General features: G+C 38.4%; 1 protein-coding gene and 1 pseudogene across 1 annotated transcript; both read right to left on the bottom strand.

Annotated features, from left to right (window-relative positions):
- Positions 1 to 8967: 8967 nt before the first annotated feature.
- On the bottom strand, positions 8968 to 11000 carry LOC141812114 (uncharacterized). The gene is made up of 8 exons (XM_074700156.1): positions 10992 to 11000; positions 10624 to 10913; positions 10416 to 10542; positions 10043 to 10327; positions 9868 to 9969; positions 9360 to 9786; positions 9199 to 9229; positions 8968 to 9109 (listed from the first exon to the last, which is right to left on the bottom strand). The coding sequence occupies exons 1-8, from the start codon at positions 10998 to 11000 to the stop codon at positions 9055 to 9057; spliced, it is 1326 nt and encodes a 441-aa protein (XP_074556257.1). The 3' UTR covers positions 8968 to 9054.
- Positions 11001 to 11185: 185 nt separating this feature from the next.
- LOC141812364 (uncharacterized) lies at positions 11186 to 14877 on the bottom strand (annotated as a pseudogene).
- Positions 14878 to 15238: the final 361 nt, after the last annotated feature.

Raw genomic sequence — 15238 nt, forward strand, 5'->3', positions numbered from 1 at the left:
ATTAAATAGACTAGCTTGCTTATGTCCAAAGCTAGTCAGCACTGAACGAGAAAGGGTTAGACTTATGCTCAAAATACTGAGACTTGAGATAGCTCTAAATGTGGCCAGTGGAATTAATAGACCGCAGACTACAGAAGAGTTAATCAGTAGTGCTTTAATCACGGAGCATTATCTGAACAGCATCAGGCAACAAAAATAAATCTCGACTGAAAATAGAAGTCATGGAAGTTCTAGAGGTCAGAAATCTAAGATAAATATACCTCTCGACGTCCTGGATTTTGAGTTTTTAACAACACTGTCTTCGGGAGAGGTAATGACATCTACGCATTGGTTGGTGCCGTGCCAGTCAAAATTTCAGAAAGAGAACTTTATAGTGATATGATAATGCTGGACATGCACGATTATGATGTCATCTTGGGAATAGACGTTCTGAGTAAGTACGGTGCTTCCATTAAGTGTCGTAAGCAAAGAGTCGTATTTTAACCTGAGATAGAGTCTAAGTTTGAATTTATCGGAGAACTAAAGAAAAGGACTAAGAAGTTCTTATCTGCCATAAAAGCTCAAAAGATGTTGGTTAGTGGATGCGTGGGGTATCTAGCACATGTGGTTGATACAAAGCAAGAAAGAGGCTAAAAGCTCAAAGAAGTCCGAGTTGTATGTGACTACCTAGAAGTATTCCTGGAGGAGTTGCCAAGGTTGACTCCTAAAAGAGAGATCGAGTTTGATATTGAAATTATTCCTGGTACCAATCCAATCTCAAAAGCACCCTATCGTATGGCTCTGGCAGAATTGAAAGAACTTCAGGAACAATTACAGGAGCTATTGGACAAGGGATTCATTCGCCCTAGTCACTCCCCCTAGGGAGCTCCAATATTGTTTGTGAAGAAGAAGGATAAGTCTATGAGAATGTGCATAGACTATCGAACACTAAATAAAGTGACAATCAAAAACAGATATCCTCTGCAAAAAATTGATGATCTGTTTGTTAGTGCAGGAAGCACTAGCAGATCGAACCAGAGTTTTGATTATGAAACTAGGATCAAGTTAAGTATGTGGTTTGGCTAACCAAGTTGAACTAAGCTTACAGGAGACACAGGTTAAGTCCTAGTGATGCTAGGCATGAAGTCTTGGTAGAGTCAAAGTGCACCAGGTGAAGTCTGGGCTGGTCAGGAGGACCACGCCACAGTAGAAGTCTGGGCTTGGTCCACAGCAGAAGTCTGAGTTTGGTCAGGAGGACCAAGTTGCAGCAGAAGTCTGGGCTTGGTTAGGAGGACCAAGTTGTAGCAGAAGACTGGACTGATCAAGAGGATCAGTTGCAGCACAAATCCTGGGGGGTGAAGACAGAGTCGAGCACAAGTCCAACGAGTCAGGAGGACTTTGTTGGCAATCAAGTAAATTCTCCCGAGGAGAGTGGGTGAGGACGCGTTCCCGAGCGGAACATCAGGCGTCGGTCTAACCTAGGGTCTCACTGGAGATTCGAAGTTAAGACTCGTAGTTGGTTCGGTGAACCAACTTAATCCTTTGCATATTATTTTAGCTAACATCTTTTACAGGAAGGAAAAATCAGACGAACGCGAACTCCGGACGAAAAACTGACTTTTCGGGTCTGGAGTCGACTGAGATGGGTTCTGGAGTCGACTCCAGCCGAGTCAGCTGGAATTCGGAAGTCAGCGTGTCAATTTTCTGCCAACTCAGCCTGAAGCCGACTCAGGTAAGGTTTTGAGTCGACTCATGGTCAAAACTTATCACCGCTGACGCCACCGCGACTGGAGTCGATCTAGAAGTCAATCGGAGTCAACTCAAGAAGGATAACGGGCGAAAGAGATAAAGATTTATCTGTCGCGTTAGCTGGAGTCTGTTGGGTTTTTCGGCCCACAAAAACTGCTTTTTGCGTTGCGGAAACCCCGGAACCCAAGCCACGGATCTGTGCGTAGAAACAAGAATACTTGTGTTAGGATCGGTGCGTTCGCTAGAGGGGGGTGAATAGTGATTTTCGACTTTCTCTACAAATTTGTTAGCGGAAGCAAAAAGATAAAGAATAGATTGCAAAGAACCAAACGCTAACCCGGTCGATTTACTTGGTATCCACCTCAACGAGGTGACTAATCCAAGGATCCACACACACAGCCCGACGATTCCACTATGAGAAAAACTCTCCTTTTCGAATCACACTTCGAAGGCGGAGAAACCTTCACAACCGATGTCTTCCTCGTACAAGATCTTTTATGAAGTAAGAGAGGAAGAAAAAAGCTTTTACAGATGTCAGAGAACAATAAAGAAGATGAAAGAATGAATTCTTGTTTCTCTGCGACGTTGACCGCTCTTTTTATAAATTTCAGTGCCCCAGTCGACTGCTCCTAAGGCCAGTCGACTGATGGGCTTCAACGGGAATTAAATATGCATTTAATTCGCCAGTTGTCACCCCAACGGCAGTATATCAGTCGACTGCTCCATGGCCAGTCGACTGCTCCAGTCGACTGTCCACTCGACTGATTTTTCTGTGCTTGTCTGTGTGTGCTCCGGATCAACCCCAGTCGACTGCTGGCAGGGCCAGTCGACTGCCATAGCTGAAAACTTCCCTTTTCAGCTTCTCTTCACTCCTTAGCCTTGATGCAAGCCTTCAAACGTCTTCCACAAGCCTCGTGCTCTTCCTTGCACTAGCTTGAGACATTTCCCTCGACTTCATCGTGCTAAGATATCCTTGCCAAGAGGCCTCGCCTCTGGGACTTCATCCTTGCCAAGAGGCCGCGCCTCCGGGACTTCATCCTCAAGAGGCCGCGCCTCCGGGACTTCACCTTTGCCAAGAGGCCGCGCCTCCGGGACTTCACCTTTGCCAAGACTCCATTCCTGGACTTTCCTGTGAACTCAAGTCACACATGTTAGATCAACACACATTGCCTAAACGGTCCCTGTGGATCGATATTTTATTACTTGACGACAAACCGTATACTTGCGGGGAGCCTATCAATGGTCGTGCCTCTACGGTATCCACACAAACACTCTCTTGGAGAAGGAGATGTACAAAAACCTTTGGTTGTGCTAGCAACCACACTAAGACTCTCCTCTTGTAGGCTAGGTTTGCTTGGCTAAAAGGGAAAAACTCAAGGGGAACTCTACGGCAAGGAAAAAGCAACCATCCAAATAACCCCTTTTTCCCATTAAAAAGGATTCCATGCATTAATCAACATTTATGGAAGAATGCAACGTTGAGAATGAAGAGACCTTTTCCAACTTCTCAACTCCACTCATGCAAAACCTTTTTGCATGCAACGTTGAAGAAAAAGAATGAAGAGAGAAAAAGAAAACTTTTCAACTTCTTAATTCTATTCATGCAAAACTATTTTTGCAAGCAATGTTGAGATTCAATTCATTAATTCCCATCTCATAAAAAAAACCTTTTTTTTCTTACATGCAATATTGGATTTTTCATGCATGAAATCACATTTCATGCATTAGTCACTTTTGCATGTAATGTTAGGTTCTTTATGCATGAAATCACATTTCATGCATTAATTCCTTTGCATGTATTTCCTTTCTTAAATTGATTTCATTTGAATCTAATTCATATTAAACCAACTCAAGTTTAGCCAAGTAATGAGTCTAACTCATTTTAGTCCAATCAATCAACTAATGATTCATTTAGTCAAACTAAGATGATCATGTCTCCAAAATAGCGTGTTCTTTGTGTGTGACCCTATAGGTTCTTGTAACGTTGGCAATGCTCCTAAACTCATTTAGAAACATAAGTAGTGAGCGGTATCTAGTAATACATCACTACTACCCAAGTTACAAGAATGTTGAGATCCAATGACAACCCTAGATTTGCTATGCAATGTCACGAGTAGGGTTGCAAATTAGAATTTATATTTTTATCGAAAACCCACGATAAATATAAACAAGCAAGTATAGGGGTCTCGAGTCGTATTTTTCCAAGGACTAGCAGAAAATCATTTAATTCGAGCTTTCGTTGTCGTTCTTTTGGGGTTTTCTATTAAAATGGGGGGTTTTGTATTTTTCGAATGAAATGTAAATTTAAAATGCAATCAAGTAAGGAAATGCGGTTGAATTAACAAAACAAATGAAATGCAAAAATTAAACCTATTCTTATCAAGCATGAATCCTAGAATTGCAAAACCCTAACTTATAAATGAAGAAGAAACAAATTCAACCGTATAATCTAATTCTAACTAATCAAATGTAACGAGCTTCAAAAACACAGATTCCTATAGCTAATCAACTAACAAAATTCTAAACCCAATGGCTCGGAATAGTAACCGTGGCACGGAACAGTGAATTCAAAAACCAACCGAATGAATGCTAGCTGAAACTAGAGATCAAGAACACTTAAAACAGCAAGTTTAACAACAAAAATCCAATGATCTAAGCAACAATTTGAATTCACAACCGTAAGGACTGATTTACGAAGTTCAAGTGAAATTTCAGAAATGTAATGTGCAGAAACAGTTTGAACAAAACATAAACTCATCCAATCTTCCTCTTCTTTGTGTTTTCTTTCTTGATGTCAAACAAGAATCAATTTGGAAACCCTCCTCCTTGAAAATCCCTTCGGAAGCTCGAGCCAATAGCTGGAAATTGCCTACTCACGTCCACGACACCGAATTGAGGAGAAACCCTCTCCTCAAAACAGAGAATGGAACGAAACAGGTTTGTTTAGCTGCAATCTGGAATTTCCCTCCTTCTTGCGCTGATGAGTTTGCTGAAACCTTGGACTTGTTTCGCGAGCTTCGGAGGACCCCTCGTCGACGCGCGGCTCCGGTTTGTTCAGCAACTCGCCGGAAACGCAAGGAACAGAGGAATGCCAGCGGCGGAGAAACCCTCGCCGTCACCGAGCTTCCAGCTGCCGATTATACACAAAGGACCGGTTCCACCCTCCTCAAGGATCCAGAAGCACGATGAAATTGGAAGAAATGGACGGGAGCTCGCCGTTTGGTACGCTCCTCAGCCGAAAATTTGATAACTCTAGATTTGCTATGGAAATGTCACGAATAGGGTTGCAAATTAGAATTTATAGATTTTATCGAAAACCCACAATAAATACAAACAAATGAAGTATAGGGGCCTCGAGTCGTATTTTTCCAAGGACTAGCAGAAAATTGCTTAAGTTGAGCTTTCGTGTCGTGTTTTTGGGGTTTTCCATGAAAATGGGGTTTTTGGTGTTTTCGGAATGAAATGAAATTGATGGAATGAAACCTGTTGTTCTTGAAGTTGATACTATTGAGCAAGAAAACTAGAATGGCAAAACCTAACAGTGTAGTAAGTGAAAAAGAAACAATTGCATCAATAACAAGCAATAAACATGAAACCTAAGATAAGGTCTATCAAGCATTCAATCTAAACATTCAAATACTAATGCATGAATTCAACACTTTTACCACTTAGGCAGCTAATCCTAATCTGAACAGCGACTGAAAACTGGCACGGAACAGTGAATGAGAGAACAGCATTTATCAGAAACTGGTTTTAAGGGTTTTAGAGGAGCAATCTCAGGTAACTAAGCTAATCCGATGACACATCATAATCCAAACAAAAGCTAAACAATGACTAAGAACCGAAATTACAGATTCCCAGATTTAGAAATAGGATTCGACCGAAATGAAATTGGAAACTGTAAAAACAGATAACACAGATTTCAGTTCTTCCCTTCCAACTCAATCCTCCTCTTGCCGTCACACAAGATCTGAGAAAATCCTCAGAAATCCCAGAGAAACACCTATCAATCTCAGCTTGGCTTGAACGAAATCAGCTCCACTCTGCGCAGCTCCGAAACCCTCAAGAACTCGAAGAACAGAGCCGAAATCAGAATTTAAGAATCCAGCCGAAAATCCTTCAAGTCGTTAGCAATATAATGCTCAGAAACGCTCTAGAACCCTTGGAGAACCCCTCCTAAAGTTCTTTACTGCTCCAATTCGGTTGACTTGAAGAACCCAGCTGAAAACAGCGGCGGAACCGAGCTTCTGGCGAGACCCTCACCATCGATTCACGATCGCGATTTACACCAAACTAAGGTTGTATTAGCCTTCTGGAATCCGGAAATTGATTTGGAAGGGGAAAATCTGAAGTTCTGGCCGCGCGAGAGCGCTGAAAAATGGGAAAAACGCAAGGAAGAAGACGGCGCTACAGTGTTCGCGATTTTGCTACAGTGTTCTTTCTCGCTAAAGCTAGGTTTCGGTGGTTTGAATTGAACCGGGTTCTTTTACTGTTTGGCGCCGGTTCAGCTTGGTTTAGCGCCGGTTCAGCTTGGTTCAGCCCTAATTAGCCCCTGATTCAGCCCAATTTCGCTCCGATTCGGCTCTAATTCACATGGGTTCAACTCACATCAACATGAATCTTGATCATGAAGTCTCAGTCCATAGAATTGATTAATTTTGGTTGGACTCGGACTCAATTTGGCTCGATCTTGGTTCCACTTGAGTCCTACAAAGAGTTAAATTCAATTAATTCAAAATTAACCATCAAAATCACAGAAATTATGATCAATCATCTAATTATACCACATACCACAAACGCAATCAAATCATATCCATTAAGCATTTAATTTTCATGAAAGAACCCAAATTGAATCAATAAAATACAATAAAACCCTAGCTTATCAAATTCCCCCACACTTACACTTGAGCGTCCCGCTCAAGTCAACAAAATAAACTAGGATTGTACCCCCCCTAGATCATCCTCAATCATGATTAGAAACAATTAAAAGAAAATTATCTAAGCTTGTAAAGTCTCAAAAACTTAAATCCATGGATTAGACTTGTATTTGGTTAACCGCATAGTAAGTTTCACCCTTCATGACTAATTGAGAAAAATGCATCACACTGAATCTCACGAGGTTGTTTTCAATAGATAAATCAGTGGCTCTCACCCTAATTCTAATTCATGATCAAAAAGGAGATGGAGCTCACTCAAGCACTTAGGTTTCATGCATTTCCATAGGCTTGCTTGTTTTCTACTCTCCACTACCATTCATGATTTGGAATCCACAAATATTAAGGTTTATTGAAGACACAAAGGAATCATGAACTGAAATGGATGAAATAGGAATTTAGAAGTAAAATTTCAAGAGAAAAGAGATTCAAGAAAAGAAAGTGCATGAAAGTGGAAGGCATGGGTATAAGTAAATGCTATCAATGAACCTTTGCCCTTTTTCTGATTTCTTTCTCTTGTATACCATTTCTTTAAGTGTGTTTTTCAGATTCATGAAGCAATTCTGATCAAAACTCTTAAGGTTCCATTTCTTGATACAAACTCCTCTTTTCTTCTTCTTCTTTTCTTTTTTCTTCATCACCCAAATGTGCCATTTTGCATTTCTTCTTCGAATCGAGCCCAATTCTTCCACATATAGATTACACAAGAGATAAGAAATAGCATCCAATCATCAGACATCAAAATTCAGTTCACATGAATCCGCAAATTCAATGTATCATTGCGCGTTTAAATCTGAAAATTACTGAAATTGAATCTGAAATTTGGCTTGTTCTCTCTTGTTTCTTGCTCTTTTGCTTCCATTCTTTTTGCATCATGAAGCTTGATTGATAATGCTAATATCCATGCAAAATTTTCGTGAAATCCAGATTCGGATTAGTAGCAGCAAAATTAGAGAACATGGCTGAAAATCAAAGCTGAAAACTGATTTTTTTCTCAAAATGAAATCTTGCTTTTCTCTCTTGTTTCTTGCTCTTTTGCTTCCATTCTTTTTGCATCATGAAGCTTGATTGATAACGCTAATATCCATGCAAATTTCCGTGAAATTTGAGCTCGGATCAGTCCCATAAAAATTCAAAACCTTGGCTGGAAAACAATGCAGAATTCTGGTTTTTCTGAAATTTTGTTTTTCTGTTTTGTTCTTGATGCTGCCATCAACAATTTGAAAATCTCAACATCTAGCACAACAAAAAAAACAGCATTTTGCGACGAAATTTGCGACGAATTTTGTAAAAAAATTCGTTGCAAAAAATTTTCCAACGAAATTTGCGACGAAAAATTTTCGTTGCTATAAAATCGTCGCAAAATTCTGCGACGAAAAATTTGTGTTTGTCGCAAAAATTTGCGACGAAAAAGGCTAAAAATTCGTCGTCGCCAATTGGCGACGAAAAGAGTTCGTCGCCAATTGGCGACGAACACAATTCGTCGCCAATTGGCGACGAAAATCAGTGTTCGTCGCCAATTGGCGACGAAAAACTTATTCGTCGCCAATTGGCGACGAAAAATGTGTTCGTCGCCAATTGGACGACGCCAATTGGCGACGAATATTGATTCGTCGCCAATTGGCGACGAATCATATTCGTCGCCAATTGGCGACGAAACATATATTCGTCGCCAATTGGCGACGAAACTGTTATTCGTCGCCAATTGGCGACGAACTGTGATTCGTCGCCAATTGGCGACGAAAACAAAATTCGTCGCCAATTGGCGACGAATACATAATTCGTCGCCAATTGGCGACGAATTCTGCGACGAATATAGCTTTTTCGTTGGAAAAAATCGATATACAGTAAGTTACGATATAATTGCAACGATCACTGTTTCGTCGCAAAATTCGTCGCCAATTGGCGACGAAATTGGTTTTCGTCGCAAAATTCGTTGCAAAATTAAAAAAAAATTAACAGCAACAATTTATTTTTTTAATATTCCTGTAATACATATAATATCGATCCAATCGGATCGATTTACAAATACATTTAACCTGTAACAATCAACAATCATATCAAATCTATAACAAATCCAAACAATCCACATAACATTCAAACAATACAAATCAAATCCATAACAATCCATAACAATCCATACATCATAAACAATCCAAACATCATATACAAACTCCATAACAATCCATACCAATACAAACATCATATACAAAATCCATAACAAGTCAAACAAAAATCCATAAGCAATCCATACAAAGTCCATAACCAGTCTAACCAAATCCATACAAAGTCTAACCAAATCCATACAAAGTCAAAGTATCAGAAAAATCCAACTAATCCATACAAAGTCTAAACAAATCAGATGAGATATGAATAAAAGATAGGAAGAAGATCATCGTGGTCCCCCAGAAACTCTACTGGATTCTTCGTCACTATCTTTTATTCGCCTGCATACAAAAATAAAAACAGAGATAAAGTAATATCATTCAGATGCAATAAAAACTAAAACCTATAAATTAAATATGTAAACGATTACCTTTTTTTTTTGATTTGTTTACAAAAACCACCTGTTAAAGAAATTAAATAGTATTAGTAACAATATAAAAATTATTAACTTACAGGTCTAATCAACTACCAAATAACTAAAATAATAATTATAAAAAATTCATACGCAAAAAACTCATGAAGTATCACCACCATCGTCACTGGCGTCATCGTGGTCGTCGTCGTCGTCGTCGTCGTCACCAAGAAGAGATTGCAACTGAAAATGTTGCAAGATGCGAGATTGTTGTCTTTGCAATTTTTTAATTTCATTATCTCTTTTTTTCATTTCTTCATCTCTTCTTATCATTTCTTGATCTCTTTGTTCTAATAACCCTTTCAAATGGGTTACCTCCTCAGTCAAACTATGAATCTGTGATGTGACAACAGGGGAGGTGGTGGAAGAGGTACCAGCAACTTTATAGGTTCTGCTCAAAGAACCCATACCCAAAATCCTTCCACCCCCTTTGCATCCCCCACTCGCCTCCAACCACAGACTCAATTCATTGCCAACTGAGGGCTCAGATCCCTCAGAGCTACCAGCTGAAGATTGCTGTGCTAACTCAAGCTCACAATATTTATCCTGTATTATCAAAAGAAATATTAATATGTTATAATATTTTAGAAATTAAACACATAAATATAGAAGAATATATATTAAAACCTTCATTGCTTTAGCTCGGTCTCCGCTCCAACTCTTGTCTTTTTTCTGGAACGTGCGAGTGAAAGTATCGATAACATTTGGATCTCGACCCAATTCCTTAGCCTAAAAATATATTGTTAGCAATTATAAACATTAATATGAAATAAATTTAAATAGGAACAGTTGAAAGAAATACCAATCTACGCGCATGCTCATCAATATTGATTGAGCCCCCCGCATACGTCGCAGATGAAGCACCAGTATTATAAGCTTGATTAAGCTTATTCTGGTCACTTATCTTTTTAATGTCATCTGTCTTCCAAGCATTAGAAATCTTCACCCAATTTTCATCGGTTATCATTGCAGGTTTTTTATTTCTGCTTTTGGCATGATGCAGGGTATGCCGGATGTGATCACCGCATTTTTTCCTAAAAATGCGGCAAATCTCGGCTTCATCACTCGGCTCCCACGTAAACGCCCGCTGAAAGTAAAAATAATAAATTTATTAACTATTATACAATAATATCATATATATATATATATATATATAATTAAATAAATTATTTTACCTTAAATTCGCTCCACCACATCTCCTTTACGGCATTAGGAGTGCTTCTGAAATTCATATACTCCCCTCGCCAATGATTGTTCACGATTCGATTAATATCGTGAACAATCCGTACAGGATCAGTAAAACTACATGGCACACAATTAAATAAATAATGTTACATAATTATCAAACTATAATTGAAAATGTAAAAATTTAAAAATACTTACGAATCACCGAGTGGCGATATATGGACTCGTGTAACTGCAACGGGGGGGCCGGTCGAAGGACCTGCTATGGCTCCTGTGGAAGGTCCTGCAGCTGCACCGGAAGGCGAGGGAGCTGCACTGGAAGGCTGCACCGGAAGGCGAGCTATGGCTCCTGTGGAAGGCGAGAGAGCTGCACCGGAAGGCGAGGGAGCTGCACTGGAAGGTGAGAGAGCTGCACCGGACGGTGAGAGGGCCGCATCAGGAGGAGAGGGGGATGCACCAGGAGTACTACTACGTCTACCACGTCGTGACTGTCAATAAATTGATTATGAAACATATTAGGAAAGATACAATACTTATTGACATAATTAAAATGATTAAAAACTTACCGGAAGCATGATGTAAAATCGTATCCAATCTCAATATACCAACAAGTCAGGAGAAATGATCTATAAGAATAAAATGTACAGTTAAATTATTGTAAAGAAATCTATAAAAATTTACATATTAGGAAGAAATATATATACTTACAATAATGCATGATCTAAATGTTAAAAAGAAATTTAATCTAACTTACTCAACATTAATTATCATCATCGTCGTCGTCTTCATCCTCATCGTCTTCTTCATCCTCATCGTCGTCATCGTCGACATCCTCGTCATCATCGTCATCGTCGTCCTCATCGTCATCCTCATTTTGATGAATTTCACTTATATCTATGGGTATCACTACTCCGCTGGGATCTCGTAATGTAGGGATATGATATTCATTGGTTTGAAATGTATTTACCACTTCGTCTTGTTGATATGCGTTCTCTTGCCAACGTTCTTCAATTTTTGACCTTGCTTTTGTTTTACAAACAGCCCACCAATCAATTTTGTCTCGTTTCATACTTGGATATGAAGCATAGAATACTTGAATTGCTTGTTGTGCCAAGACAAATGGTTCATATCTCTTATAAAATCTCTTATGATTAATTTCAACCAAATTGTACTGTGGATGCACCTTCATCCCTCTGACAGGGTCAAACCAACGACACAAAAATAAAACAACTTTAAGTTCTGGACCTGGGTATTCCACCTCTATAATTTCATCCAATAACCCATAAAAATCATTACTTGCAGCTCCATCTGAGGCGGATTGAACACAAACACCGCTATTCATTGTTGCCTTGCCCATTCCATATTCCTGAGTATGAAAATTATATCCGTTTATGAAATATACCGGCCAAGTCCGTACCATTGCTTTTGGACCCCATGAAAGATTAAACAATAATTCAGAGTCAATGTGAGCTTGATTACCCTGAATCTAAAAACGAAATGGAAAATTAATTAGCGACGAAATAAATGCTGACCAAATATAAAGTTTTTATACTTACATAGGTTTTGAACCATGGTGCAAATTCTTTATCACAGAAGTTATTAAACTCTTGTGTTGTCATTCCTGAATATAAATTCTGGAAAATCCTATTAAACAACAATAATTAAAACAAAAATTATTTACAACCGAATGGAAATAAACAAAATATATATATATACTCACTCAAAATATGGGTTGACTTCTGGACAATTCAGTAAAATATATGTGTGGGCGCGATCCATTCTTGATCAGTTAAGTATCTTTCTTTACATGCCCCACTTGGCCTCCCAAGGTAATTAAAAATTGAAACTGATATCAAATTGGGATCAATGGGTCCTTCTTCATTTCTCCCCGCTCTTTGTCTTTTGCTTCGGACGTGAGGCTCAAAATAATATGATGCAAACGTGGTTACTTCCTCCACAATATATGCATTAACAATAGACGCTTCAACATGTGCCTTATTTTTCACTTTTTTCTTCAAATGATACAGAAATCTGTTTGTAATAAACAAAAAGTATATTAGACATTATTATATATGAAACAACAAAGTATATAAATAATCATGTTTACCTTTCAAATGGATACATCCATCGAAAATGTACAGGACCTCCAACTTTGGCTTCATAAGGCAAGTGAACTAATAGATGCTCCATCGAATCAAAAAATGATGGTGGAAAGATCCTTTCCAAATTACACAAAATTATTGGGATTTCTCGCTCTAATTTCTCCATTCAAAACGGTTGAGCAAATATCATGAAGAAACATACTTAATTCTGTAATAACACCCCATACAAAATTTGGTAAGAGCTCCTTAAAAGCGATAGGAATGAGCCTTTCCATAAAAATATGACAATCATGACTTTTCAAACCAATCAATTTGCATTCCTTCATATCGACACATCTTCCAAGATTAGAGACATAACCATCTGGAAATTTCAAAGCTTTAACCCATTCACAAAGAACACGTCTCTCGTCTCTATTCAATGAATACACTGCCTTTGGCTTTGGTCCCCTACTATTTTCATCAACAGCAAGTGTAGGTCTTTTACAAATAAGTCCCATATCTTTTCTGGCATTCAAATTATCTTTTGTTTTCCCAGGGATATCCATTACTGTATTAATCAGATTATCAAACACATTCTTCTCAATATGCATTACATCAAGGTTGTGATGAATCAAATGACTGTACCAATATGGTAATTGCCAAAAGATACTCTGTTTAGTCCATTTATGGGTACTTCCATATTCATAAGGGGTACCATGTGGGTCTTCAATCACAGATGAAATATTATGCACTCTCCACCAAAGCTGTTCACCTGTTAATCTCAATGGAGGGGGTGTTCTCTCAATTTTATTCTTCGTGAATTCATCTTTGTTTCTTCTGAAATTATGATTTTGTGGTAAAAATTGTCTGTGACAGTCAAAATAACTTGCCTTCTTCCCATGTTTCAATCTGATTGATTTTGATCTCTCCATACATATTGGGCATCCTAAAAGGCCAGCGGTACTCCATCCTGATAGCATACCATAAGCAGGAAAATCATTTATGGTCCAAAGAAGTACAGCCTTCATTGTAAACATCTTGCCAGTATGCACATCATAGGTAGGGCAACCTTGATCCCATAATTGTTTCAGCTCTGAAATCAATGGTTGCATATAAACATCTATTAACTTCTTCGGATTTTTTGGACCAGGCACAACCAATGTTAAAAACATATGTGTGTTTTCATGCACATTCCAGGTGGAAGATTATACGGAGTTACAATAATTGGCCAACAAGAATAATTTCTTCCTGATTTACCAAATGGAGCAAATCCATCAGCACAAAGACCTAACCGAATGTTTCGTATTTCCTTTGCAAATTCAGGATGTGTTCTATCAAAATTTTTCCACTGAAGTCCATCTGATGGATGACACATTAAACCCTCTTCTGTTTGATGAGTTGCATGCCAGGTCATGTGTTCAGCAGTGACTTTTGATGCATAAAGTCTTTGTAGCCTAGGCGTCAAAGGCAAATAAAACAACTGAGTGTATGCTTTACGTCGTTGTTGACTCCTTCTGGTAGGTTTGTATCGATCTTGATTACAGAATTTACAAATTTCTGCATTTTCATCATCACCCCAATATAACATACAACCCTCTCTGCAAACATCAATTCTTTCAACTGGAAGACCTAAGTCTTTGACGAGTTTTTTCATATCATAATAATCATTGGGCATTATGTGATCACGTGGCAGTGCCTCCCCCATAACTTGAACAAAATCATTAAAACAATCTTCAGACACATTATGTTCTGCTTTGACATTCAACAATCTTGCTGTAACAGATAATTTACTGTGATTGTCACAACCAGGCCACAATGGTTCATCTGCAGCACTCAACATTTCCTGCCATTTCAGATATGTTTCATTATTCAAATTTTCTTCAACTGCTGGTATTTGTGTCTGATTCAACGGTGATGCATAAGCATAAGAAGTAAACATTTGAGATTCCATTGGAGGAAAACTTGAACTTGGACCACTTGATTCAGCAAATAAATTCTGACCCCCAGCATCAGTTACCATCCTCTGATATGGATTTAATTGATCTATATAATAACTCTGATCTCCCATGCCTGAGTATTGTATATTTTGTCCATAATCTTCATCTGATATGAACGGTTCACCGTGAGAAGTCCAATTATAGTAATTGGGGGTGAAACCAAATCTACAAAGATGTTCTTGTACTTTATTACTTGGTAAAAATTTGCCATTGTGACACTTTCTGCATGGACATCTTATCTTATCTCCATCCATAAAATCGACCTGATTTGTTGCAAACTCAATAAATTGTTCTAATCCCGCAATAAATTCATCGGTTAATCCTCGACGTTCAGGTAAATTCTTGTTATACATCCAACTTCGTGTTTTCTGCATTTTTCCTGAATCCATAATTTCCAACATATTAATAAATCATCATTAATTACAGTATTAGAATTTAGAAGTTTAAAGAAAGGGTCTATGGTTTAGAGTTTAGGTTTTTAGAGTTTAGGTTTTAGGGTTTAGGGTTTAGGTTTTAGGGTTTTTAGGTTTTAGGGTTTTAGGGTTTAGGGTTTTAGGGTTTAGGGTTTAGGGTTTAGGGTTTTAGGGTTTAGGGTTTTAGGGTTTAGGGGGTTTAAGGGTTTAGGGGTTTTAGGGTTTAGGGGTTTAGGGATTTATGGTTTAGGGTTTTAGGCTTTTAGGGTTTACGGTTTAAGATTTTAGGGTTTAGGGTTTAGGGTTTAGGGGGTTTAGTGAT

The sequence above is a fragment of the Curcuma longa genome, chromosome 18 (genome assembly GCF_044706935.1).
Source record: "Curcuma longa cultivar G26 ecotype Majalengka, Jawa Barat chromosome 18, ITB_CL_G26_1.1, whole genome shotgun sequence".
Lineage (NCBI taxonomy): Eukaryota > Viridiplantae > Streptophyta > Magnoliopsida > Zingiberales > Zingiberaceae > Curcuma > Curcuma longa.

Excerpts from the sequence above, each read along its gene's own strand:
- LOC141812114 (XM_074700156.1), bottom strand. Across the intron at positions 10,328-10,415 it reads TGTGGTGGAGCGAATTTAAG|CGGGCGTTTACGTGGGAGCC; the intron begins GTAAAATAATTT and ends TTTTACTTTCAG. Across the intron at positions 9,230-9,359 it reads CGATGACGCCAGTGACGATG|GTGGTTTTTGTAAACAAATC; the intron begins GTGGTGATACTT and ends TTTCTTTAACAG.